The sequence below is a fragment of the Pantherophis guttatus genome, chromosome 4 (assembly GCF_059756535.1).
Source record: "Pantherophis guttatus breed Tessera chromosome 4, ASM5975653v1, whole genome shotgun sequence".
Lineage (NCBI taxonomy): Eukaryota > Metazoa > Chordata > Lepidosauria > Squamata > Colubridae > Pantherophis > Pantherophis guttatus.
Window position 1 is genome coordinate 51,152,275 of NC_142066.1, and position 25,425 is coordinate 51,177,699.

The following is a 25,425-nucleotide window of genomic DNA, read 5'->3' on the forward strand; positions in this document are numbered from 1 at the left end:
GCTTTGTCATTGTTGTTGTTGTTAATTGCAAAGTCATGTCCGACCCATTCTCTGTTGTCCCCTTCTTCTTTTGCCCTCAATCTTTCTCAGCATTAGGCTCTTCTCCAGTGAGTCCTTCCTTCTCATTAGGTGGCCAAAGTATTTGAGTTTGGTCACATTCCAAAACAAATATTTTTAAAAAAAAAAAAAAAACCATCACAAAGTCAGCTGAGTTCTAAGCACTATTTCTCCATGAGCATTTTCCTCCATTTCCACTCTAATATTATTTCAGGATTATACTGGAATGGCAAGGGCTATCAAGTTGATTGCTCTCACCAATTTCTGAAAATGGAAACATCCAAGTATCATATTGTACTAATCAAGGAGATAACCAATCTAAAACTAAAGAGAAATTGCCTAACAGTGAGAATAATTAATCAACAGAATGACTTGCCTCCAGAAGTTGTGGGTGCTTCAACACTGGAGGTATTTAAAAAGAGTTTGAACAACCATTTTTTTTTTAAATTTGATTTATATGCCGCCCTTCTCCGGAGACTCAGGGCGGCTTACAATGCGTTAAGCAATAGCCTTCATTCTTTTGTATATTTTATACAAAGTCAGCTTATTGCCCCCACAAACTGGGTCCTCATTTAACCTACCTTAGAAAGGATGGAAGGCTGAGTCAACCTTGAGCCTTGGAGAGATTCGAACCAGCAGTAAATTGCAGGCAGCTGTGTTAATAACAGGGTGCTTTAAACCACTGTAGTACCAAGGCTCTTTTTTGTCTGAAACAGTATAGGGTTTCATGCTTGAGCAGGGGGTTGGATTAAAGCTCTGTTATTCTGTTATTCTATACACCCACTCCTCCTTTAGTGATTGACGTCTGTTATAAGAATCAGGTTGTTAAGAGATATGACTGATAAAGAGAAAGAAACTGCAAAGATCTCTGCTTGCTTCTGTCTGATCTGTCTGATTTGGATAAAGTTCTCATTAAGTTTAGCTAGCATTATTCTCACTCCATGGCATGTTGTTGTCATGTGTATGAAACCTGGTCATAAATGTGCGTGTCAGTAAGAAAATGAATTACCATCATATTTTGAATGCTCACTAACATGATAATTTCTAAACCAGGAGTGGGCAAGCAAGCCAGCATGCCCTTGTGGTAGGGAACCATTTGGACAAAGTTTCCAAAGAAAGGCAAAGATAATCCCTGTATCCTATAAAAACATACTATTATATTGGTCTTGCACAAATTTGAAGCCCAGCACTGTCCTGTTTTTGATTCTTTCAAGAGACAAGAGGGAATGATGGCAGAAAAGATCAAGCAAGGACTGAATGGGAATGTCCACATCAGCCTGAATTGACCAATAAATGCTTCTCTGATCTCTGAATTGATCAATAAATGTAGGGTACAAATAAGCAATCAAATCATACTAGGAATCAATATAAATCATAAAGATACAAGCAACAAAGTTACAGTCATGCAGTCATAAGTGGGAGGAGATGGGTGATAGGAACGATGAGAAGATTAATAGTAATAGTAATGCAGACTTAGTGAATAGTGTTGAGGGAATTATTTGTTTAGCAGAGTGATGGCATTCAGGAAAAAACTGTTCTTGTGTCTAGTTGTTCTGGTGTGCAGTACTCTATAGTGTCGTTTTGAGGGTAGGAGTTGAAACAGTTTATGTCCAGGATGTGAGAGGTCTGTAAATATTTTCACACCCTTCTTTTTGACTCATGCTGGTCTTCAATGGAAGGCAAGTTGGTAGTAATTGTTTTTTCTGCAGTTCTAATTATCCTCTGAAGTCTATGTCTGTCTTGTTGGGTTGCAGAACCAAACCAGACAGTTATAGAGGTGAGATGACAGTTAGTTTTGTCCTGGGTGTTTTATTAAGAAAAAAAATGGTCATAGTGAGGACAATCTACTTATCTCTCTTGGTCCCCTTCCTTTCTATATGTCTTCAGGGTTTGTTTTTTTTCTAGATTAAAAAAAGCTCCCCAAATGCAAGGTGTACATGAATTTAAAAGGAAATACATCCCATTGCCATATATCATGAAGGCTATTTCTCTAATAGACATCACCACAAAAACGTAACTTGCAACAATCTTTTCAGCCTTCAAGGGAGTAAACTCTTCTTATCAATTGCACCAGAATACTTTTTCCAGTAGAGCAGGAAACATCTGAGGGTATTTAAACCCATCTTCCAAGTTCTGCTTCAGTATTGACTGTACAGGTAGAGAAACCATGGTTAAATGTTTGGCATCGGAGGCAATATATCATACATGTTTTACATGCTTGCGTATTGTCAACAGGAATAAAAAGGCGGTCCTTACAATACAGCTTTTGTTCTATGCTCATTCAGAGCTTCTCTTCCCTGACAAACTGCCACTCACACTTCCTCTCTGCGATCTGCTTGCAAAAGACCATGGACAGGGGTGAGTATGAAAGTTACCTTTTCTGAGAGTTCAACTCCTGCACAAATTCTTGATGTCCAAGGAATAACAGGTGTCTCTGATCATGTGCAGAGTGAAATCCTCTCACCTAAGGAGTGAGCAGAAAGAACTGCTCACATAAATCAGAAAGATAGACAAGTGCTCATATTGGTTCTCTTAGCTTCCTTAAGACTATGAGGAGAACTGACGGATTCAGATGATAAATCAGAGGAACAAATTTCCATCTATGTAATGTTTACATATGATAATCAAATATTCTTTTCTTTTAAAGATATTGGATGACTTGATTCACTAATGATTGAAATATTTTATACATACATACATACATACACACAAACACACACACACATATACACATATATCTAAATATATTTACAAATATATTTCATGTTATTTCATTATCAGTTAGAAATAAAATGCAAATTGCAAAACAGATTTTTTAAAAATTTACCAGTCTACATTATAACTGCACTGCTATTTATATATTAAGATATTTAGTATATTAGCTTTTATGTTTCAATTTTAATCCCTTCGTATATTACCTTATTATATTTAATACACCTTACATTTTATTACTTTTAGTTTAGTTTAGTTTAGTTTAGTTTAGTTTAGTTTAGTTTTTTAGTTTTATTGAATTTCTATACCGCCCTACTCCTGGAGGACTCAGGGCGGTGAACAGCCACGAAATAAAACACATACACATACATAAAGATTTAAAATCGAATAAAACATATATATTATATGTCTTATCTGGGGGTCACAGAGGAGCATGCAGCTGTGGGGCTGGTTGATGTCCTGAAAGCCCCCCGCCACAAACTTTTTAAAATTGAATTTTAATCATTCTCGCTTTTTTTAAAATTTTATACACTGTTTTTATGCTTTAATATTTTATTTGTTCACCACCCAGACTGCCCATGTGAGGAAGATGAGTGGTTTCAAAATTTGATAAATCAATAAAAAATAAAATGTATTGATGAGAACTGTTTAATTCTAATTACATTTTTAACTTGACTATACTTACTGCTGTTGCTAGTTGAAAATGTTGATTTGTAGTTATCTTATAATTTCCAGGTTATTAATTTATAATTGTATAATTCATTTGTATAACTTTTGGGCATAACTTGCTTCTTATGTTATATTGCTATTGATATAATTGTTTATTTATTTAAAAGGGGTATATGGCTGACCTTTTTATGCAGCATAACTCTGGGCAGATCACAAAAATACAAAACAGACAAGAAAATAAAGCCATCCAACCAATGTTCCATAGCATTCTTATTCCAAATATAAATGCACTGGGCTCAATTCCCATATTAACCCAATGCTTGAGGGAAGAGCCAAGCCTTAACCTCGATCCTTTCTTAACCCTCGACTAGCAAAAATCAAAATAAATGTATTAAATTGAAAAAATAACAAATTCAGACAAGTTGTTTTAGGAAAATAGCTCCAGAGCTGAAATATGCTTAAAAAGCTAATTTAGAGATTTTCCATTTCCATTTTTCTTTTGATTTTTGAACCACTTCAGTTGTTGCTTTGGACAAACAAAGCTGCTTTTGTGAGTCTAAAGTAGATAACAGCCAGGTCCAGTCCCTTAACCAATTTTGACTTTTCAGAAGAAAATTTGGAGGCAGGAGTCATGCAGGAGGGAGATAACTGTCCTTATGGAGCTCTAAGCCAGTAATGTACTTAGTAGGGATTACAAGTCCCCTATCCATCACTTTTCAAAAGAACAATCTAGTGAATCATTTTGCTAGCCAACATCTCAGAATCAAAGAAAGTAGGAATCTCCAATCACACCCAAAGGATTGCTATTATTTTGGACATGACCCATCCATGATGGATCCACCCCCCCATTAAGAAAAGGCAATACAAAATAACCTAGGTTACCCATCGCCTTTTGATGCCCTCCAGCTGGATTAGCCCAGATTCTGAGAATTGTAGCCCAAGAAGGCACCAAGCTATGGAAATCTTGGCAATCCATTCTGCCTTTAATTTGGGCCTAGGTTACTCAGCAAGTAATGCAATTGTGATTCTCTTTCTTTCTCACAAAAGGGCTTTTTAAGCATCTGTTGTATTCTCTCCTTCTCTAGATCAACAGTTGAAAGCTGCATTACTTTGGAAGCTCCCTCTCCTTTTCCAGGTACAATATAAAGCTGATAAAAACACTGTGCATCTTCTAACTCCAGCCCTTCACTTGCTCACTGCTGTTGCTGCTAGGAGAAAATCAGGCCTAAACTTACCCCCCCCCCCCCGCTGCCCCTCTTCAACTCTCTATGTTCCTTGCCCATTCTTTTCTTTGGGTGTCAAGTTATAAATGTTATAAATGTGACAATGGGGAACAGATTGGGGGATATAGATTAAGTCATCATGAATTAATATGTCATATGAATTAAGTCACTACAATCTGTAAACCACGGCTTATGACTTAACAAGAAAGTTGAACCTAGCCACTAAACCATCAACAAACCAGATTATGTCCACTGGCTCACTGTTTTACGAGTTGTTTTTAAGCCCTTTTAACTTGTTATTTGTGCTTTTTGTACACAAATAAGTTAATGAAAGGGAGGCTTTGCACAATCAACCACTGTCAGAGGGGATGGTCCTCTTCTCTCAAGAGTAGCTTTTATACTTTCCAGAAGTGTCTTTTTCATCACTTAGAAAACAAAAGGTGAGATCAATAGGTTTTTGACCTGACAAAACATGGAACTTCTTGTTCCATGCTGACTTGTTATTCCTCAAATGTGTTTTACTATGTCCCCTTCTCTTGACTCCACCCTTCAGGGCATAGACTAGAGATGGTGGGTTTGCAGTTGAATTCATGGGGTGAAGATTGCTAAGCACAAATGTAATTGCTAAACAACAAACCACATCTCCCAACCTCATGGGCTAATCTTGATGAAAACTATGTGGTTAGGTTGGTGGCAAAGTTTCACTTAAACACTGTAAATTAATTCTTCTTCTTTCTTTTGGCACGCTCACTTTCACACAGGTAGAGAGAGCCCAAGGATAGTTGCCTTGTCCTCTTTCCTTTTTAGGCAATGCTGCTTTAAGTAAACCCACAGGATGTGGTTCTTTCACTCAATCCAGTACAGCAGAATTCAGTAACTGCAAACCAAATCTTTGACTTGCACCCAAAGTTAAAACCAAGACCAAACATTTGAACCACTTTTTTTCTATCAGGGGTGGAATTTGTAACCCCACCATTAAGGGAGTACAAACATTTCAATCTTCAAAGGGTTCAAAAGGCCTAAACATTTATTGCTGTGAGTAGTAAAACCTGTGCCTTGCACCAGTTTTGTACCATTTTATTCTATCAAGTCTGAGATTTATGCATCCTGTATACAACAGATAAATGGTATTGTCTTGTGCCTCTTGTAAGGAGCTAAGAAGCATCCCAATACCAATACTGATCCCCAACCAGCCTCAAAGCTTTCCATCACTGTCATGCTGTTTTGTTCCACTAATCTGTATCCAACACATAATTTCATACAAAACCTGGATGATGATGATGATGATGATGATGATGATGATGATGATGATGATGAAGAAGAAGAAGAAGAAGACAGTTCAAACATAAAGCAGATGCCTCCCCATTGCATCATTTTTTTCATTCTCTTCCACCTCCTCTACCTCAGTATCCTCTGTCTACATCTCTATGTTTGCCCTTCCTAAGTCCCCCTCTTTTTTTCCTCCATCTCCCCCAGTTTTGCTAACATTTTAGCCCTACTTTTACATCCCTTCTATTTCAAATTTTCAAATACTTTATCCTGTTCTGCTCCCATTATTTCTTCTCTTCATTGTTCCATCCTTATTCCATTTTGAATCAAAAATTGGCTCAATGTAGTTCTCATTTTTCTCACCATTTGATTAGAATTTTTCCATCATTCTGTGAACTTCTTCATAGAGCCAACACTTCTACCTGTTTTAAACTCCCAGTGAAACTGAATCTTAGATGTCTTTCTGGAATTTTCCAGAATAACTGTCACACAAAAAATCAGTTTTTCTTGCTTTAGCCAACCCAAATCTAATTTATTTATGCCCAAGCATAAACGTATTTCTCTAACCACAACTAAGACATGTTCATTAAAACATTTCTAATGTTATGGTATATTGCTTTAGTCATATATTTTAAAAACTGTTAAAAGCTGTATAGGTGTTCTATTCTCAAACTTTCTTTGTCTTTTTTCAGACACATTTTTTTCTTGATGGATCAAAAGTAATGCACTATAACAATGATGTAGTTGATGATGCAATTAACTATGAGATCTGCCCAGTTCCTATAGGTCATAGGAGTATTCATAGGAGAATACTCCCTTCTTTCCAGGTCATTGAGTGACTTTCCAGGGTCACTTTAGATAGGCTGCAGGGTAAATCTGATATCTGATTCTCGTAACGGTATCTAACTTCACATTTCACAAAACACTTGCTAGATCATACATGTGTGTGTGTGTGTGTGTGTGTGTGTGTGTGTGTGTGTATACATATAAAATTGTGTACATATATAAAAATTAAACCTGTATTTTTTAGCACTTTTTGAAAAATTGGTAGCTTTTGAACAGAAACTTGGTTGAAATCAGAAAGAGCTGGTTTCTGTCGTTTAAGTACTACAGGTTGTGCCACCATTCGGTATAATGCAAGTTCTAACTCTTTTTGCCAAAAAGGGCTTTAATATGGCAATGCTTTTTACTCTGTTACAATATTGGGGTTAGGACCCATTTTGCCCACTTATTTTGGCTTCATGGCTATCCACACAATATTTTGAGGCACTGCTGCCACAAGGACAAAAATGAAATCACTACCAATATCACTATTCCATTACAGCACCAGACATTTTCCTTAATTTATCCTGCACTAAAACAAGGCCAGTATCATTTGTTGGACTCATCACTGTGATAGAACAGCGCTCAAGGATAGAGGAATCAAGTGTTATATTGTCATATTTTTTTCTCATTTTAAGGACTAAATGGGATTATCTAGTGTTGCCCTTCATATGTATCAAAGCCATTGGAAGGAATATTAGCATTTTCTATAATATTAGTTGTTGTTGTTGTTGTTGTTGTTGTTGTTGTTGTTGTTATTATTATTATTATTATTATTATTATTATTATTATTATTATTATTTATTATATTTCTATACCGCCTTTCTCCCGTAGGACTCAAGGCGGTGTACAGTCAAGAAAAATATAGACACACAAACATCATAAAATTGCTAATTAAAATTATTACTTAGTTTGGTCAATCAAATAAAACCCAGAATTAGATAACATTTAAAAAATCATTCACATGTTCGTATGTTTAGCCCCGCCTGTTGGAACATCAGGGTCTTGAGGGCACGGCGGAAAGCACGGAGATCAGGGATATTCCGTATCTCCGGGGGCAGTTCATTCCAAAGGGTTGGAGCCCCCACAGAGAAGGCCCTCCCCCTGGGAGTCGCCAGTCGACATAATTTGACTGACAGTACCCTGAGTAGTCCCTCCCTGTGAGAACGAACTGGTCGGTGGGAGGCTATTGGTGGCAAAAGACGGTCTCGTAGGTATGATATGTTGATATGTCAGAACCAAATCAAGAACAATCCTTAACGTGGTTAATATCTAATGCCATTTATGGTTTCAATAAGCTGTTTCTGGAACATTTGGAAGAACATTTATAAGCTACCTTGCTGAAGACCATAAATAAGTCTTGTTTATAATTTAACATAAAATCTTCACTGACAAAAGGCAATCCCAGCACTAATCCTTTATGTGTTCTTGCTACATAAACAGCATTCATCTTTTTAAGTATTCTAATTCCTGCCCAAAAAGTAACCTGTTTTGAGGCTTTATTTATTTATTTCAATTTATATAGTAGCTCATATCACAGCTCTCACTCCACTGCTGAGGTGAAGTGTTACTTAGTTATTCATGATTCAGCCTGATTCAGAAGACCAGTATTAGCTCTCTCCATTGATGATCCAAGTCCTGCTTCTGTTCTAATCACAGCAATCACTTAACTTATTTTCAAAGTGACTGATCTAATACACCATGAGATTATCTTTAGACCATTGTTCCTGGACCTTGGCTGTTTGAAGATGTATAGACTTCAACTCCCACAGAATTCTCAAACCATCATATTGGCTGGGGCAATTCTAGGAGTTGAATTCCACACATCTTCAAGTTAGCACAGTTGAGAAATCCTGCCTTAGACAATGTCTGATTAATGAGTGGAAGAGTACTTTAGTACAGGTATAGCTAAAGATGACTTAAATCTTTCTCATTCCTCAGTTATGGATGAGAAATGAGAAAAACTATGAGAAAACAGTAACACAGGAAATGTTGTGGTGATCAGTAAAAAAAAGAGAATTTCAGGATTTGTTTGTACTGTGGTTAAATACGAGCAGGGAAAGTTCCATAGACTACAATCCAGTGCCTATTTACCTTGTAGAAATAATATCATTTGAATTCAGTGGGACTTTACTTCAGAAATAAACATATTTCATATTGCTACCACCCTCCAATCTTGAACAAATATTTTTCTTTTTCTATTACATTCTTCCCCACTCTATATATAATGGAATAGAAACTCACGATTTCCAACAAGATTCTAAATTTTGGGAGTTGCTATCAACACACCAACTTGTAATAATTTGAGACAGCTGTTTCATAAAAGCTTTCACTGCACATGAAATCTAAGCGCTGAGCTAGACAAAATTTTACTTGCACATCTTTTGTTCCCCTTGCACAACTTTTTTTTAAAATAGCCAGTATTCATGTGCAGATAAATTGGGAGTCTGAGGGATTTATTTGTTTGTTTGTTTTTTTAATTTCCTTAGCCATCCATCTCAATCCAACTGAGCATCTCTTTTGCTATCTAGATATAATACTTGCGTTGGAATGGAAACTTCTAAGATCCACTCAGAGAAAGATTTTGCATATTTAACCCTTAGTAAAATCTAGTTAAACTAGAAAATGAAAAGTAGGTGAGAAGAGCTGAAAAAATAACCTGCAATGGAGTAAATAGGATTAAGAATAAAAGTGATGAAATAATTTGGAATTAAATTAAAGTGCAACAAAGCAGGAGGGAGTATTGTAGAGAGTATTGTAGAGATGTCTGTGGAGATGGTAATGATATGACAAAAAATGGAATTGATATCAAAATTGTAAGTGTTAATGTCCTGGAAAAAATAATGAGGAAAAGTGAAAATTGCTATGACAACATTTAAAAATATTATGGCAGCAAGTATAGATGATCCAACTGGGAAAAAAAGTTAAAATATGAGTGTGATTTCATTATATAGTAATTGTGCAATATTTTAGAATCAGTTTGAAGGCTACTACCATGCCAGATATTTGGAAGAATGCTATTATTGTTCCCTTTTACAAAGAGATAAATAACCTTGGAAAAAGGAATATTTGTTGATTTAGAGAAAGCATCTGAATTGAAAATTGGTTGCTGAATACAAGAACCCATATATGATCAAAGTAAATGTTTATATGAGGATAAATAGAATGCTTAACTAATGACTAAACACTGAACAGAAAATATAATAAAGCTTTGATTGAGGATATCCCCTTGAAAGTTTAGTGCTTATGATGATATTTGAGATGTGATGATGGCTTGCACACAGATAATACAGCACTGCTGATTGCAACCCAAACAATTTGCAGCAAAATTTAGACTGCATCAAATTCATCACAGAATATTAATGTTAAAATTTGAATATTAATATTGATTTGAATATTAATGTTCCAGAAACCCTACTATTCGATAGGGAAAATGATTTCAAGGAATATATAAATGGTGAGAAAATACTATAAGTAGATGTACTTGTATGCCACAATAAAAGGTTTTACTAAGGTCAGAAAATGGATGTATAAATGTTAAAATTCTGCAAATAATAATAGAAAAATAATGAATTATATGTGGCCTATAAGGTTTGTAAAAAAAATAATGACCTGTGTATAAAAAGGCTGTTTTACCTTTTTCATTATTAGGAACTGAGATTTGGGTAAGTACAGGAAGTTGAATGCAGTAAGAATGGTATACTTAAGAATTATGTATGGTTTTTAAAAACTTTAAAAATAATGGAGGAATGAAGAAAGGAAGGAAGGAAGGAAGGAAGGAAGGAAGGAAGGAAGGAAGGAAGGAAGGAAGGAAGGAAGGAAGGAAGGAACCAAAAACACACTAAATGAAGAAGGGTTGAACATAAGTAAATCTAGAAAGGCAGAGTGGAAGGGTTGAGTGGAAGGGGAAGATTCAGAAAAATTTTTCTGGCTGTAGTAGATGAGCTGCTCAAAAAAAACCAAAAAAAAACCAAGCAAACAGGGAAAAAAAGGAAGACAAGAAGGCAAATTGGTGCAGCATGGCTGATTGGCAAGAACAAAAGAGTGAAAAGTACTATAATGAATAGTGTTGGATTTAACTAGGTTTAGCTTGATTCTTTTATCTGCTGCTTTTAATTTCTTTTGCTCCTGCTTCTCAATATTTTTCTGTGCCTTGCATAAAGCTACTTACTCCAAAAGGGAAAAATATGATGGGTAAGTGTATGCATACTATTTCATAATATTATTCCACATAGTTCCCTCCACCAACACACCTCTACTTTATGGGTTTGCATAAGTTCTTCTGCAGGGTCAGGTTTGATTACTACTTGAATGGGGGAACTCCAAGAAATACAGAGCTTTTGGGTAGACAAAAACACCTCCAAAATCAGAGACAAAGTATTTTGCATAGTTGATGAGAATACTGCATGAGCTTGCCCATTGTCATCAGGCATAAAACTTACTCTGGGTTCTCCAAGTATGGGATGAAACATTACTCCTTCATCTCAGGAATTCTGGGAAGAATAGACTAAAAACTTCTAATGGTAGCCTCATTAAATAATTATTTTCTAGGATTATTTGGAGGGAAGTCACCATAATTCAACTGAAATAAAACTAATGTTAGTTTATTATGTTTACGTGTTCTAAAGAAGAACATTCAAAGAATAGATCATTCTTACCTAAAGATCGTTTCCTTTGCAATACAAAAAAATATATATCACAATTTAAAAGAATATGGGGAGATAAAAATAACCCATGTTGTATCTCCCTTCTAGTTCTGCAAAGGTGACTTAATGATAAATAAGAATGACAGCCTTGGTGAAGATGCTACTAAAGAGAGCCAAATAACAGTGGATTACAACACTGAGGATTTTTCCAATTTTGACTACAGTCAGTTCGAAGAGATCTGCAAGAAAGAAGAGATCCGGAAATTCCATGCTATTTTCCTTCCTGTTGCATATTCCTTGATATGCTTTGTGGGACTGGCAGGCAATGGTCTGGTTATGGCAACCTACATCTATTTCAAGAGGCTCAAGACAATGACTGATGTCTACCTATTCAATCTGGCCTTATCAGACATCTTCTTTCTTTTGACTCTCCCATTTTGGGCTGTCAGTGCAGCCAAGCACTGGGTTTTTGGGGACTTTGCATGCAAAGCCATTTACCTCATCTGCCAGATGAGTTTCTTCAGTGGCATGCTGCTTCTTCTCTCCATCAGCATTGACAGATATTTTGCTATTGTTCAGGCAACTTCAGCCCACCGCCTTCGGTCCCAGAGAATGTTTGCCAGCAAAGTTACTTGTTCCTTGATTTGGACATTGGCTTTTATTTTTTCTGTCCCAGAAGTGGTCCATACCAGTGTTTATGAAACTCCTTTATACCCACCGCAATGTTTCATCACCACAGGTGATAATAAAGCCTTAACTATCAGTATAAAAGTATCTCAGATGGTCTTTGGGTTTTGCTTACCTCTATTTGTAATGTGTTTCTGCTATTGTGTCATCATCAAAAATTTGCTGCAACCCCACAGCTTCGAAAAAAAACATGTAATCAAAATCCTTGTTATGGTCATGATAGCTTTTGTTCTCCTTCAGCTCCCCTACAATTGCATCATAGTCCTCAGGACCATTTCAAAATACAACCGAACCACTGGCCAGTGCAATGCCATCAAGACCCTAGATGTGGCTAATGATGTGACTTACAGCTTGGCTTGCTTCCGCTGCTGTCTCAATCCATTCCTGTATGCTTTCATAGGGCTTAAGTTCCGCAATGATGTTCTCCGACTTCTTAAAGATCTGGGCTGCATCAATCAAAGGCAGCTCTGGCAATGGTCAACAAATCAGAAGAACAGCAGAAGTTCTGTTCCCACAGAAACTGACACCACAACTTCTTTCTCCCCATGAGTTGCTGGAAAATCAATATCGCAGATGTCAATATCATCGGTATTTGGCAACAGCTTTCATCACCCATCATCAGAGATTGAACCAGGAAATCCTTTAGGTCTCACTTATTGGTGGGAGTATTTTCACAGAACTGAAGAGACCCAACTCTTTTTTCTATTCCCCACTGGTCAACTCAATTTATCTAGATGAATTTGCTAAAAAGCAAAAATCAGGAGAACTACAGAAAGCTGTCTGCAGATCTTAAACAGGAGAACCATGCCATAGCTACAGCAAAGGCGAAGCATCTTCTTCTAAAGTTGAAGAGTGAATTAAGAATGTTGACATTCAGGAGACCTAATTAAAAAAAACTTGCAGACATAAAATGGTGAGAATTATTTAACTTCTTCACAAAACTGAGGAACAAGCAAGCAGATGATTTTTCCCCTCCCTCCTTCTCCATCCCTCCCTCCCTCCCTCCCTCCCTTCCTTCATCTCTGGAATTTACATGTTATTGTTGCAAGGGGAGGGGAGCCCAAATGACTACCGGGTTTGATCCATTTCCCCAAAAAGTAGAGTGAAAGTGCTAAAATGTTAAACTTCCATAAAGCTATCTTTATATTTGTTCAGTAGAAGTTGATATATAAGAACAACAGTGAGGTGTTTCTTCATGTAGAATGATTTATATTTTCTTTTAATGTTATCTTATATTATTCCACAAACTTTTCCATGTAATGTTTGTATTTGTAATTTTTAACTTTTGTCTTCTTTTCTCTTTTCCATTTTAAAATTAATGAATAATAAACAAACAAATAAAACAATCTGGTTTAAGCCTGGGTTCCTATACTAAATGGTACATTTGATTAGTAATACATTAGAATATGCATCATTTGTGTTGAGGGAAAGAAAGACACATGCATCATTTTAATACTATGTACAAGATTGTCACTAGATGTTATCCCATTTGCTTCTAATCACAGAATAATCACATTCTTGCACTTTCCATGCTATGATGAGCCTAGACATGGGTCTCTTATGAGCATACAAAAGCAATGTCTTAAGTAATTCAATATGAGATTAAGTTCTTCGTGTACATCTTATTTTTATTTTATTTTGTAATGGGGATAACTATGTGAAAACCTGAGCAATAGCATCCAGGGAATGGAGGAATGGGAAAGTTAGAATCCAAAAGAATCTTCTCCTTTTATGCTACACACCATAAACTTTCCAACAGTTGCTTCTCCAAATTTACATTTAGAGGGACCTTCCATAGATGCAGGAGTTTTTCTTGATATGCAAATATTAGTTTTGCAGAGAGGCAGGAAAGGAATAGTTACAATCCCACAACAACAACAACTAAAACAACAACAACACCTGCCACTGATGAGGCATGCTTCTAGTTGATATTTACATAAATATGCAGAGGTTATTTTCATTCCTATTTTTGTCTGCTTCTTCTTCTTCTTTTTTTTTTTTTTTTGTCTCCCAACTGTAGAACTCATTAACTGAAAGACTAGTAGGAAATATTATTTTCCTTCCTTCTGGAAGCAGAGACAGAGGGACAGATATTGGAAAGGAATAAAGCCAATACTTCAATCTTCCACAACCACAAGTCAATGGTCATTTCCATTTATCAAGATGGGATTATTGAAAAACTCCCCTTCTACATGAATCACTAGTTCCCAGTACTAGTTGTTTTAGAAATTGCACTGACTAGAACTATCAAATCTGGCTTTGATAATCCAGATGAGCACAAGTCAGTTTTTTAAAAAAGATTTTGAGTTTGCAGATCTGGTATAATTGACAAATGACATGCTCCGCTTTCAATCATAAAGTTACAACAATTGAAGAAACATCACAGACCAAAGACTAAAGATATCCAATTGTTTATTTGAGGGGAAAAGTAGGCCATCTCAAAAAATGATATTTTTCCCCACAGAGCATAAATCTCTGTATTCTCAGATTGTAATGTTTTCTAAATAAATCCTAGTTCCTATCCCCAAATTATTACAGTAGAACATTACATTTTTTTCAAAGAAACTTAAAATTCTTAAACCAAGAGGGTAGTCTATCTTTTAAAGCTTGATTGTACACAAATGATGTATGCTATATATGTGTATGAGTCGTTTCTCAATCCTCTCTCATTTGCTGCTTTTTAGAATTATTTGTAAATGTGTTTTTCCAAATCAGACACATTACAGATGGGTATAGATTCATGGATGCCTATCATACAACTTATTCTTCTGATATATATGCATATTAAAAAATAGATAAGATCACATGTAATCAAGGTTTCAGAGTTTCATTTCTAGAAAAAAGGATGCCGCAGCTCAAGTCTTATTCAACTTAATCTTTTGATTTGGAAGATCATTGCACCCACAAACATACACACAGAGAGAAACACACAGGGAGAGAGAGAGAAAGAGAGAGATTTTATCCTTCTCTGAAGCAACAGAACCCCAATTTGCACCTCCATCTATAATGACTACCCTCCAAATATGACATTGTGCCTTAAATAATGCTTCCCTAAAATCTTCCAATTTCCTTAAAGTTTTGGGTTTATTTTCCCCTGAAAAAATAATCTTACATTTTTCTTCTACCCCTTTTCAAAAGGATTTCTCACTTTGTGGCTGTCATCAGGTGGCAGAGAGTTTTGGTGTTTTAGATAGATTGATAGGTGCCATGGCTGTGTATATCTTGATATCACTGCGAGTAAAACATCAAAAGTGATCCATCTTATAACTGAAATATTGCAGCGGGGGGGGGGGGCTGTAACAGCACAAGGCTGTTGTACACAGCAGACAAAATAGGATATGAAAATTGGCACCAAACAGTATTGTGATTGTGTAATACCTCAAGAAAAAGCAGGGTAACAATTAAGTCAAAATCATGAATCTATGAACTAAATCATATGTGTAACTGCAAAGCAGAGATCACCCTAGTCTAATTAATTAATGAGTGAGTGAATGAATAAATGCCCTCTTGGTTCATTTTCAATGGTATCCATTATCTATTCTAGCACTTGAGACATACTACCAACCTGCCTAGTAGTTGGACCAGTTCTACTAAAAACTGTCAGCTGCATCTCAATGGTACAAATCCAGATACAATAGATACCTGATAATGCAGTAGCATTGTCAGGTTGTATCTCTTATATTTAGTGTTCAACAGAAAGTTGGTTGAGATTGTCAACAGTCCATTTCCAGAAGGCTATAATGACAGCAGGATAAGAAGGCTATAGTGACAGCAGGATAAGACTTTGGGGCAAAAATCAAGAGAAGAGCCCAACATGGCAGGACTAGTGTTTACCACATTTTGAAATAATGCACAATGTTAACTATTGGATTGGGGATGAGACCATTATGTTCAGATGCTAGATTAGTGTATAATATCAATTCTTAGAAAGAGCAGAGTATTAACGATGCTAGTGAAATACTTTTATTTGTTTTCAGATATTTTTAAAATTCTAGGTTTATTATTTTTACAGATAACTCAAGGTGGTACACACAATATTTGCTCCTTTTATTTTTCGCATAACCACAAACCTGTGAGGTGAGTTGGGCTGACAGAAAGTAGCTGGCTGTAAGTCAATCATCTGGCTTTCATCCCTAAGGCAGAACTCTAACTCACCAGTCTCCTGGTTTCTAGCCTGATGCCTTAATTATTAGACCAAACTTTGCTAAGAAGCAGAATTGTTCTAGTCCTTTGTCTTGCAGATGCATTAATCATTGAAGAAAAGGTGAAGTGAAACTCTTTGTGTAACTGCTATAACCATGTGAGTTTCCATCCTCACTTCACATCTTGCTTGCTCATTCTTCTTCCCAGTCATGTGATCAAACAGGGTACAGAATATGAAGCTCTTGAAAACTTAAATAGAAATCACTTTTGGATTTCCCTATGTCCAGATATTGGCCGATGAGAAAATGAGAAATGAAATTTGCTGGCTGTAAAAGAAATAGAGTATGTATTTTAAGAAACAGAAGAAGAAAAATGTGAAAACTATCAAGATCCTCCAGATGCATTATAGAGGAAATTCCATTTTTGTGACTGGTTTGCATTGTGCAGATTGAAAAAAAAAGAGAGAATGTTCAATTATTTCCTTTTATGAACACGAATATTTTAAGAACCACTTTTTTATTTGAAATGTTTGAGGTTTAGGAACTAGCATAAGGAATTTAAGTGCCAAGAACCAAAATCACAGAAATGAACAGCTTTGAATTAAATTGAATATACATAGAATGGCTTCGATCTTGTGATACATGACAGTGTGATTTGTTTGGCTGTTTCTCACTACATATTACATGAACTCAGATATTGGGGTGGATGATTTAGGTGATTGTGATTTAGTGTGTTACACAAATCCAGTCAAAGTAACTGAAGGTTACTTTTAAAACCAGGGTTAAATGAACCACACATATGTATGAACCAAGCCACTGCATTTTTTCAGAACTATTCTGAAGCAGCTCCTTTTTTTATTGCCTATATTCAAACTAAGCCAAAATCCATTAAACAATGACATGGCTTACCTCATAATATGTGTTCACCCTGGTGATTTGTCATGTTTAATTTATGGCTATCTGGCCTCTTGGGATAAACCAGATAGGAACCACAACCAGATGAGCTAATTCTACTTCACTGACAATATCTTGCAACTTTAAAATTACAATCCTTCTCACCCACCCACCCCCAATCCGTTAGTCTGAGAAACTAGGGTGGTCTCTTTTGATCCTCTTGACCCATCCACTATCCAGCTGCAGGTTATACTATCTCATATCTGACTGGTCCCTTAGCAGTATCTCTTGACCCAGGCTCTCAAGAATTTTCCCACATATCATTACCTCAGCTTGAGTGACAAATTCACCTCGCTGTAGTTTATTCAGCAAACCAAATTTATTTTTTTTAAATGATATTTACAGTAGTGCAATGTTGTATTAGATCTGTACTTTGAGACTTGTTTGAAAGAGACTTTATAGATAATGGACTATTAAGGCTAATATCATCCACTACTTCTCCAGCAATTTCTTGCCTTGTTCAGCTTACCATGTTTCCCCAAAAATAAGACCCTGTCTTATATATATTTTTTGAACACTGAAATAAGCACTTGGCCTTATTGCCATGCGCTCAAAAGCCCGTTTGGGCTTATTATCAGGGGATCAGTGGTGGGTTGCCCCCGGTTCGAACCGGTTTGCAAGAACTGGTAGTAAAACTGGCAGGAGGCCCCGCCCACTGCCCCAGATGTCATCATCGGCAATCTGCGCATGCACAGAAGCTTCTGCACATGCACAAAAGCAAGGCACATATGTGAGCATGCACACAATCCTTTTGCGAACCAACAGTAAAGGTAAGTAGAAACCCCCTCCCTTGCAGGGAATGTCTTATTTTGGGGGAAACAGGGTATACAGCTAGGAATGAAAGCACAAGATAGAGCTTCCATATCCAATCCTTCTCTTTTTGGGCCACAGTCAGATCTAAATAAGTTAATTCAATGAATTAAATTGAATTAAATTAAATGCTCCCAGAGGGGACCTAGTCCAACAGTATTGAAATAAAAAAATCACGAGTCATGCTATCTCAACATTTGATATGGGGGTGAGACAATGAGTACAATGAAAGTAGAAGATAGATTTGTCCATTTTATAGTTTAGAAAAATACATTTCAGGCTCAGGATGAAAAATGGACCAGTGCTCCCCTAGCTACTGAAGACACTCCCTAACCTATTCTTAATTATATTTTTAATTCCCAGAATGCCTCAGAACCCCATTAAGACTGCTTTTGCATATCATACTAAGCAGTAATGTGGCTTGCCAAGTTTTAGTTTATCTGTTGTATGAACACTTCTTCAGTAACTCGAAATTAAGCAAGCCATAGCTTGAGGTAATGAGCCCAGCCCTTGTCACAGTAGACACTTTTTCCAATGAATTTTGAAAAGAATAATATTTGGGGATGGGAAAATGTTCTCCTTCTCCCGTTGCCTCTTGGAGTGATGTTATAATATTATATAGTGTCATTTAGGACCTCATAAAGATTTAAACTTTGTAGACAGGATCAAAAGAAGTACTAGTAAGCTTTGTCACTTCAACGTTGTCCCCACCAACTAAAGTACCTGAAATTATCTCCTAATGCCACACAGCTACAAAACTACATTTTTGCTCATGTGACAATGGATCACTATGGGAAGAAATGTCCACATGATGATAACAAATAAACAGCTTTTTTTTTTTTTTTTTTTTTTTTTTGCCAAAATGCTTGCATGTGGTGGTAGTAGCAGTGACGGTTACTTACTTTTCGGCAAGTTTGGGGAACTTGTGGCCTTCCACATGTTGTTGAACTACAACTTCCAGCAGACTTAGTCAAGCTAAGTAATGATAAGGGATGTTGGACAGAGTAGGCTTTTATTTTTATTATTTATTTATTAATATGTATTCATCAAATTTATACACAGCCCCATCTTGTTGTATAACTACAGTTTCCATTCCTAGATCAATTTATTCAGCATTTCTTATTCAATTATTAATTGATTGGTTGATTTTTTAAATAATTTAGTTGTTATGTACAATGCTTCAGAATCTAAACAGTCAGGTAAACATGAAAGTATGTCATAAAAATTAATCAACTTCATCCTAGGAGTTTATTGAACAGTAGAGGGCAACATAACATAACCTTATTTTCTGCTGTTCAACATCCAGTTTTCATAGTATGATAGTATTGTTTAAACTGTATGTGGAAATCTATACTTAGAACATCAACTGGACATTTGAGCATAGTTGACAGTAGCAGTCTGCAAGGACTTTTCTAGAAGCCACAGCTCCTTGTAAAGCAAAGATTGTTTTAGTCTCCAATTCGCACTATACCCAGGTTCTTGTAGACAATTAACATCTGTCTCAACTGCTACTTCCAGGGGAAGTACTACAAACATACATCAACTTGTAATGTTTTCTCTTGAGCAGCCATGCAGGTATGTATGTATGTATGTATGTATGTATGTATGTATTTATTTATTTATTTATTTATTTATTTATTTATTTATTTATTTATTTATTTACTGGTACCCCACCTTTATTATTTCTAAAAATAACTCAAGGCAGCAAATATATCCAACACACCTTCATTCTCCTATTTTCTCCCCAAGTACAACCCTGTGAGGGAGAAGGAGAGAGGGAGAGGGAGGGAGGGAGGGAGGGCGGGCGGGAAAGAGAGAGAGAGAAAGAATCAGGTTATTGAAAGCTTTTATAAGACTGGTCCTAAATCACACAACTGGTTTCTGTGGTTAAGGCATGCCTAGTGCCTTAACAACTGGACCAAACTAGTTTTCACTTCCCACTTGTCTTGGCTTCCAGTGGCTTATCCCCATTCCCCATCATTTCTGGCTACCCACACAAGGACTTTTTGAAAGGTTATTGGTTTTTCTCCATTATCACAAAAATAAATACAATGGTGGAAGAATAAAGATAAGAATGGGGGCCTGGATGGTTATCTTTTGGGGTCCCCAATTGGGTAGCTGAGTTGCAGCAAAGATTGCAACAAAAAGATTTGCCCAGTGATGCAAAATGTTGCCAAACAGGGACTGAGAGTTTGAGCCAGTGACTGTATGGCTGGGCCCAGGTTATTGAAAGCTTTTATAATACGATGGTTTTATCTTTGTCAGTTTTATCATGCAGAGAAGTGAATTGAAAATGTTCTTCTTGTCTCCTGCTCTCCCACAATATTTTAGTGAAATTTTGCTTATCCAGAAATGATCAGATGGCAACCTGAAACATTGGGTTTTCACCTGCTGCCTCTATTCTGTGGACACTTTTAACATGAACTTTAAGTCTGGATTTTAGGACTCACGATTGCCTGCCTTCCATGACAAGGTACTTAATGCCTCCAGATCTGTAAGCTAGAAACAGGCACATTTGATATTAGAGAAGACAGAGGGCGCCTGGAATCAAAGCTTAGCATGCCAAGAAATACTGTTCAAACTCCCAGCTGCCAACTATTATCCTGGTTTTTTTGTGTAACCACTACCTGTAGTGTGAACTGAATTGAGGAAGAGTGACAGGCCAAAAGTCATTCTATAGGCTTCTATAACAGAAGGTGGATTTATTATGAGTCTCCTGATCCCTATCTTAACCACTACAGCTAACATTTTAAACATTACACCGTACTGGCTCTCAATTCACTTGTCACATGTCTCCTTTTGAAATATCCTTAATAGGTTATTGATCATTATGTTTCTTTTACAGTGGTAAAATTTATCTATTGACTACCTTTTAAATATCTATGTTTTTCATATCCTCCTATATACTACTGTGACAATATTTCAGTATTTTTTTTTTCTTTCTTTCTTTTTGTAATATTCAAATGCACCAGATGGTCAAGTATAATTAAATATTGCTGCTACTGCAGTACATTCTGTGGATTTCAGAGTCCCATGTATTGGAACAAACAGTAAGCAAAGAACTATTGCCTAGATATCCCATCATAAGTTTCTGATTATTAAAAAGAAAATGCCAGACCAAGGATCTAGAATTTAGTTTCCTCACAGGGCTGTTTTTAATAGCAGTAAAAGTGCTAGTAAGGAGATGAACAGGAAATTAAGTTTATGGTTTCCTAGCAGCAATTTTGCCTGGCTGATGGTAGGAAAGTCCAACTTCTCTGCCACTACAGGCTGGCTTAGCATATCAAATGTCTATGCAATTTAAGGATTTGTATTTTATGGAACAAGCATTAGATCTAAACCGAGCTATTGACAAAAAAAAAGTTCATGTACCCTCAAATCTTACTTAGGTTCTAGTTTCCATGGCTGTCTGACAGGAGGCTGGGGCAATTAACCCAGATATAAATCTCGATGTCCATACCACAATTTCTGAATTATCTTTTTCTCTTTCTTCCCAAACTCTCTGAATCCATTCTTAGTGCTTTTTCCCCACAAGACTCTTCTCTTAACAACTTTTATATTACTTCAACATCATATTGTAAGCTGAACTGCCAGCACTGCCATAGGACAACATAATTTATTGCCTCATTCTGCTTATTGATAAGCAAGCCAATACTAGGTACAGTCTTGGAGAGTTCCAACATAGTTGATAGTTTAATTCATCCCTGTCCTCCTCCTTCTATACCAGGGGAGGAAATTTCTCTGCAAACTGGTGCTTCTCCCAAATATGCAACCCTAATGATGATGGCATCATCAGGCAGGAGCTCAAGGAACACTGAACACCAAATTCAGTGGCTTCACTATCTCATTTCCCCATCCTTTATTGGAGGCTCAAAAGAATCAGTCTCAAAACCCCCTGCAGGTTTGAGCTTTCCGCTGTCAGATTTTCCCTCTCTCTTCAAAGAGAGCTCTCTTCAGTCTCCAAACAGAATTGATCCTAGAGATGGGATCCCAGCAACTACAGATTTCAACCTTGTTGATTTTGTTACTTTGATGGCACAGAACAAGGGTCTCCAAATTTGGCAACCTTAAGACTTATGGACTTTAATTCCCAGAATTCCCCAGCTATCTCCCTGCCAAGTTTGGAGATCGTTGATATAGAATAAGCAAAAGAAGATACTTAAATGCTGTAATGTTTAGACTTAAAATACATCTCCCTGCAACTCTCCCTGCAACCATTTCCTGATCATTTTACATTATAGTCCAGTGATGGCTAACCTTTTTGGTGTCGCATGCCGAAAGCACGGACACACGCATGTGCCAGGGTCAGGGGTGGGTTCTACTTACCTTTATTACCAGCTCACAATGGGCTCGCACACGTGCCTTGCTTCTAATTATGTCAGCGTCAATGGATGGAGCCTCCTGCCGATTTTACTACTGGTTCTATAGAACTGGTCCAAACTGGGTTCAACCCACCACTGGACAGGGTGTGTGCATGCCCACACCCATAATGCAATGGGTGTGCAATTGTCCCATGTGCCCCATGCCCCTGCACATGCAACACCCCACGCTCTCCGTGTCCCCCACGTATGCGCATGTAACCACCCCCACGCTCCCCCCGTGCCCCATTTTGAGCCTAGTACGCCTCCCTGCACTTATAACCCATAATGCAATGCATGCACAACCCCCCCCACATGCGCCCCACCCATCCACACATACACACGTCTCCCACATATGCCCCACTCCCCGCACATGCGTGGCAGAGACCAAAAAATCAGCTGGGCAGCAGGAGGCCTTGCACATGCGTGATGGAGCTGAGATGGGACGATGGCTCATGTGCCCACAGAGAGGGCTCTGCGTGCCATCTGTGGCATGCGTGCCATAGGTTCGCATCACGGTTATAGTCCCTCCTGGGTTTTACTCAGTCTTCATTGCTTTGCTGTTTTAATAAGATCTTTTCCATAATCCATGGGAAGAGGCCCTTCTCTTTGTATGAGAATGACAGGACAAGGGCAAGAAAAGCATTGGTTTCTCTCATAAAACAATAAAAATCTGGGGCATATGGGTTTCCCATGCTCAGTGACCATTTATTCGCATATGCAGAAACATCAAATGCAAATTATCTCATTCTTATAAAATAGGCCATTTCCAAGTTTTCCCAAAAGAAGATACAATCAGTGTCATGAGAAAAGCCCCACTGTGTTCCCATATCTAGAAGGAAAGGAGCCAGGCCATCTGGGTATACAGAGTGGTAAGGATTCCCGGTCCCAACTGCAGGCTGAGATACCTACACAGCTTCTTAAGGAAGGAGTTCCTTATTTGGGAGAGAGATGCTTGAGTTTGTCTTAGCTAAAGAACTTGTGAATGGTACCACAATGAAATTCACAAGGTCCTTCACACGGAGGATGTGGGGGGTGGGGTGGGGAAACTAGTGCTGGTATTCCTCCAATTACTTGATTTTAGCAATCCTTTTTTACAAGATGGAACTTCTTGGTTGTTGCTTTGGTAGGTACATCTTATCATCTGAAAAAATTGCTGATCAGTTGCAAATCCCCTAGTGCTCAGTTTGAGGATCCTAATTTACTTAATGTTCACTCCTTTCTGTTGCACTTGAGGGCAGAACTGTGGAGTCATTAAAGCGATCTGCCACCACAGCTCGGTCCAAAATGGTGCTAATGCTTGTTTCCAGTGCATATAGCCCCAGGCCTGCTGAATCATTTTCCTTACTGGAAAGACAAGCCCTTTTCCACATGCCTTAGTCTAGGCTCAGCTTGTATCCCCTTCCCTTTTACATAATACTCTGCTAGCTAGGACCATATATAGTCTCCTGCCTTTATGAGGCTCACTACCAGCAATGATGCCGTTCAGTCAGCTCTCTCATTGAATGAAATAGCTTATCCCCTGGGGGATCTAGACAATGCATAACCTGGTAGCATGACTCATCTCCCCAGTTTGTTACATAAACCAGGGACATGTTGGGAATTGTAGCAGAAGTTTTACATGTAATGATATCCATGCTCTTTTCATGGTCTCCAGAAGGACAACAGAAGTAGAAGAGTCTTGATCAGCAGCCCAATCTGACATGCCATTGGAAGGCCAATTGTTGAAACATTTCGTGGATTTGATATCTCTCTTCCCTCCGTGACTCAGCATTTGATTACTTACAGATGAAAGTGTCCGTTGCTTGCCTTGTAAGGCATTTGCCTTTGAGTTCATTTGAGGTAACAGTGGAATTCTGTTGGTGTTCATAAGAGTTCCATATTTGATACTGTAAAGTAGGAAAATGTGCAAGCATGAGAAAAACAATGGCCATTTAAACAAAAACAAACCTTTTAAGACAGAGTTATGCCTAAGGCTAAAGTTAAGGCTAAAGACAGAAGTAGGGACAAAGAGACTGCAGAAAAAGGCAGTGACACATCACTTCCATACTGCTGCCAAAAATTATGTGGCGGGTAATTTTCTGAAATCAACCTCAATTCAGAGAGTGTTTCACATATATATAGACACAGAGATACATTTTGTAAAGGTTTTCATATGTAAATCTAGGTGTTAACATTTAAATTACTAGTGAAAAACTCATAAAAACTAATATAATAATTGGCACCATTGACACACGCTGCTGTCAGTGTCAAAATGAGCAAGTACAGGGAGATTCTGGATGGCACGAACTATAAGACATGGCTTGGGGGACTCCTCAGGGCCCTTACTGGTCTTATTGGTTTAGCTCACCATATAATTCTGTACACACCAGAAATAAATCTAGAAGGACTTATGAGAGTAGCCAAATCCACTATTGCCACCTGTCACTTGTGGCAACATCTGAGCTTCAAGATGCTCCAGAAGACCCCATGAACTACCCTGTTTCCCACAAAATAAGACACCCCCTGATAACAAGCCCAATCGGGCTTTTGAGCCCATGGCAATAAGGCCAAGCACTTGTTTCAGGGTTCAAAAATAATAATAAGACAGAGTCTTATTTTTAGGGAAACACGGTACTTCATTGGAGGATGTGCATCGGGGGCAATGATAGGAGCCAGAACTAACAGTTTTCTTATTGGCAGTTCAGCTTATTTTGGTCTTGGTATGTTGGGAGTTTTTGTCAAGGTGAGCAGGCAACAAGGGTGGAGATTTTTGGTACATCTTCAAAAATAACATGGATTTCCTAATTCTAAAAGCAGATGCCCTTGTTTATCTTCTTTTATCATATATAAAAGCATTGTTGAATGTACAGTCACTGACTGCAGCTCATGGGGCTTCCAAACGATATATATATATTTAGTAATGATTGAAGGATGTCAACATAACTTGTACATATGATGAAGTGGTGGTTTCACTGAATTTTCTGTTCTGAGAGGAACTTACATCCAAATAAATAATTGTGTTTGGGTTAAAAAAAAAAACCTAATACTGGTTTAATAATTAACATTTACATTTGCCAACGAGAGAGAGAGAGGA

General features: G+C 37.3%; 1 protein-coding gene and 1 pseudogene across 1 annotated transcript; both read left to right on the forward strand.

The window, feature by feature from the left end:
• The first annotated feature begins 2,347 nt into the window (after positions 1-2,347).
• CCR7 (C-C motif chemokine receptor 7) lies at positions 2,348-13,407 on the forward strand. The gene is made up of 3 exons (XM_034416564.3): positions 2,348-2,415; positions 4,524-4,573; positions 11,507-13,407. The coding sequence occupies exons 1-3, from the start codon at positions 2,406-2,408 to the stop codon at positions 12,632-12,634; spliced, it is 1,188 nt and encodes a 395-aa protein (XP_034272455.1). The 5' UTR covers positions 2,348-2,405; the 3' UTR covers positions 12,635-13,407.
• An 11,106-nt stretch (positions 13,408-24,513) lies between these two features.
• On the forward strand, positions 24,514-25,215 carry LOC148114095 (NADH dehydrogenase [ubiquinone] 1 alpha subcomplex subunit 11-like; annotated as a pseudogene).
• The last annotated feature ends 210 nt before the right edge of the window (positions 25,216-25,425 follow it).

What these genes read in the sequence shown, in the direction of transcription:
- CCR7 (XM_034416564.3), top strand. An exon ending in AGCTCCCTCTCCTTTTCCAG is followed by an intron (nt 4,574 to 11,506) that starts GTACAATATAAA and finishes TCTCCCTTCTAG; the next exon opens with TTCTGCAAAGGTGACTTAAT.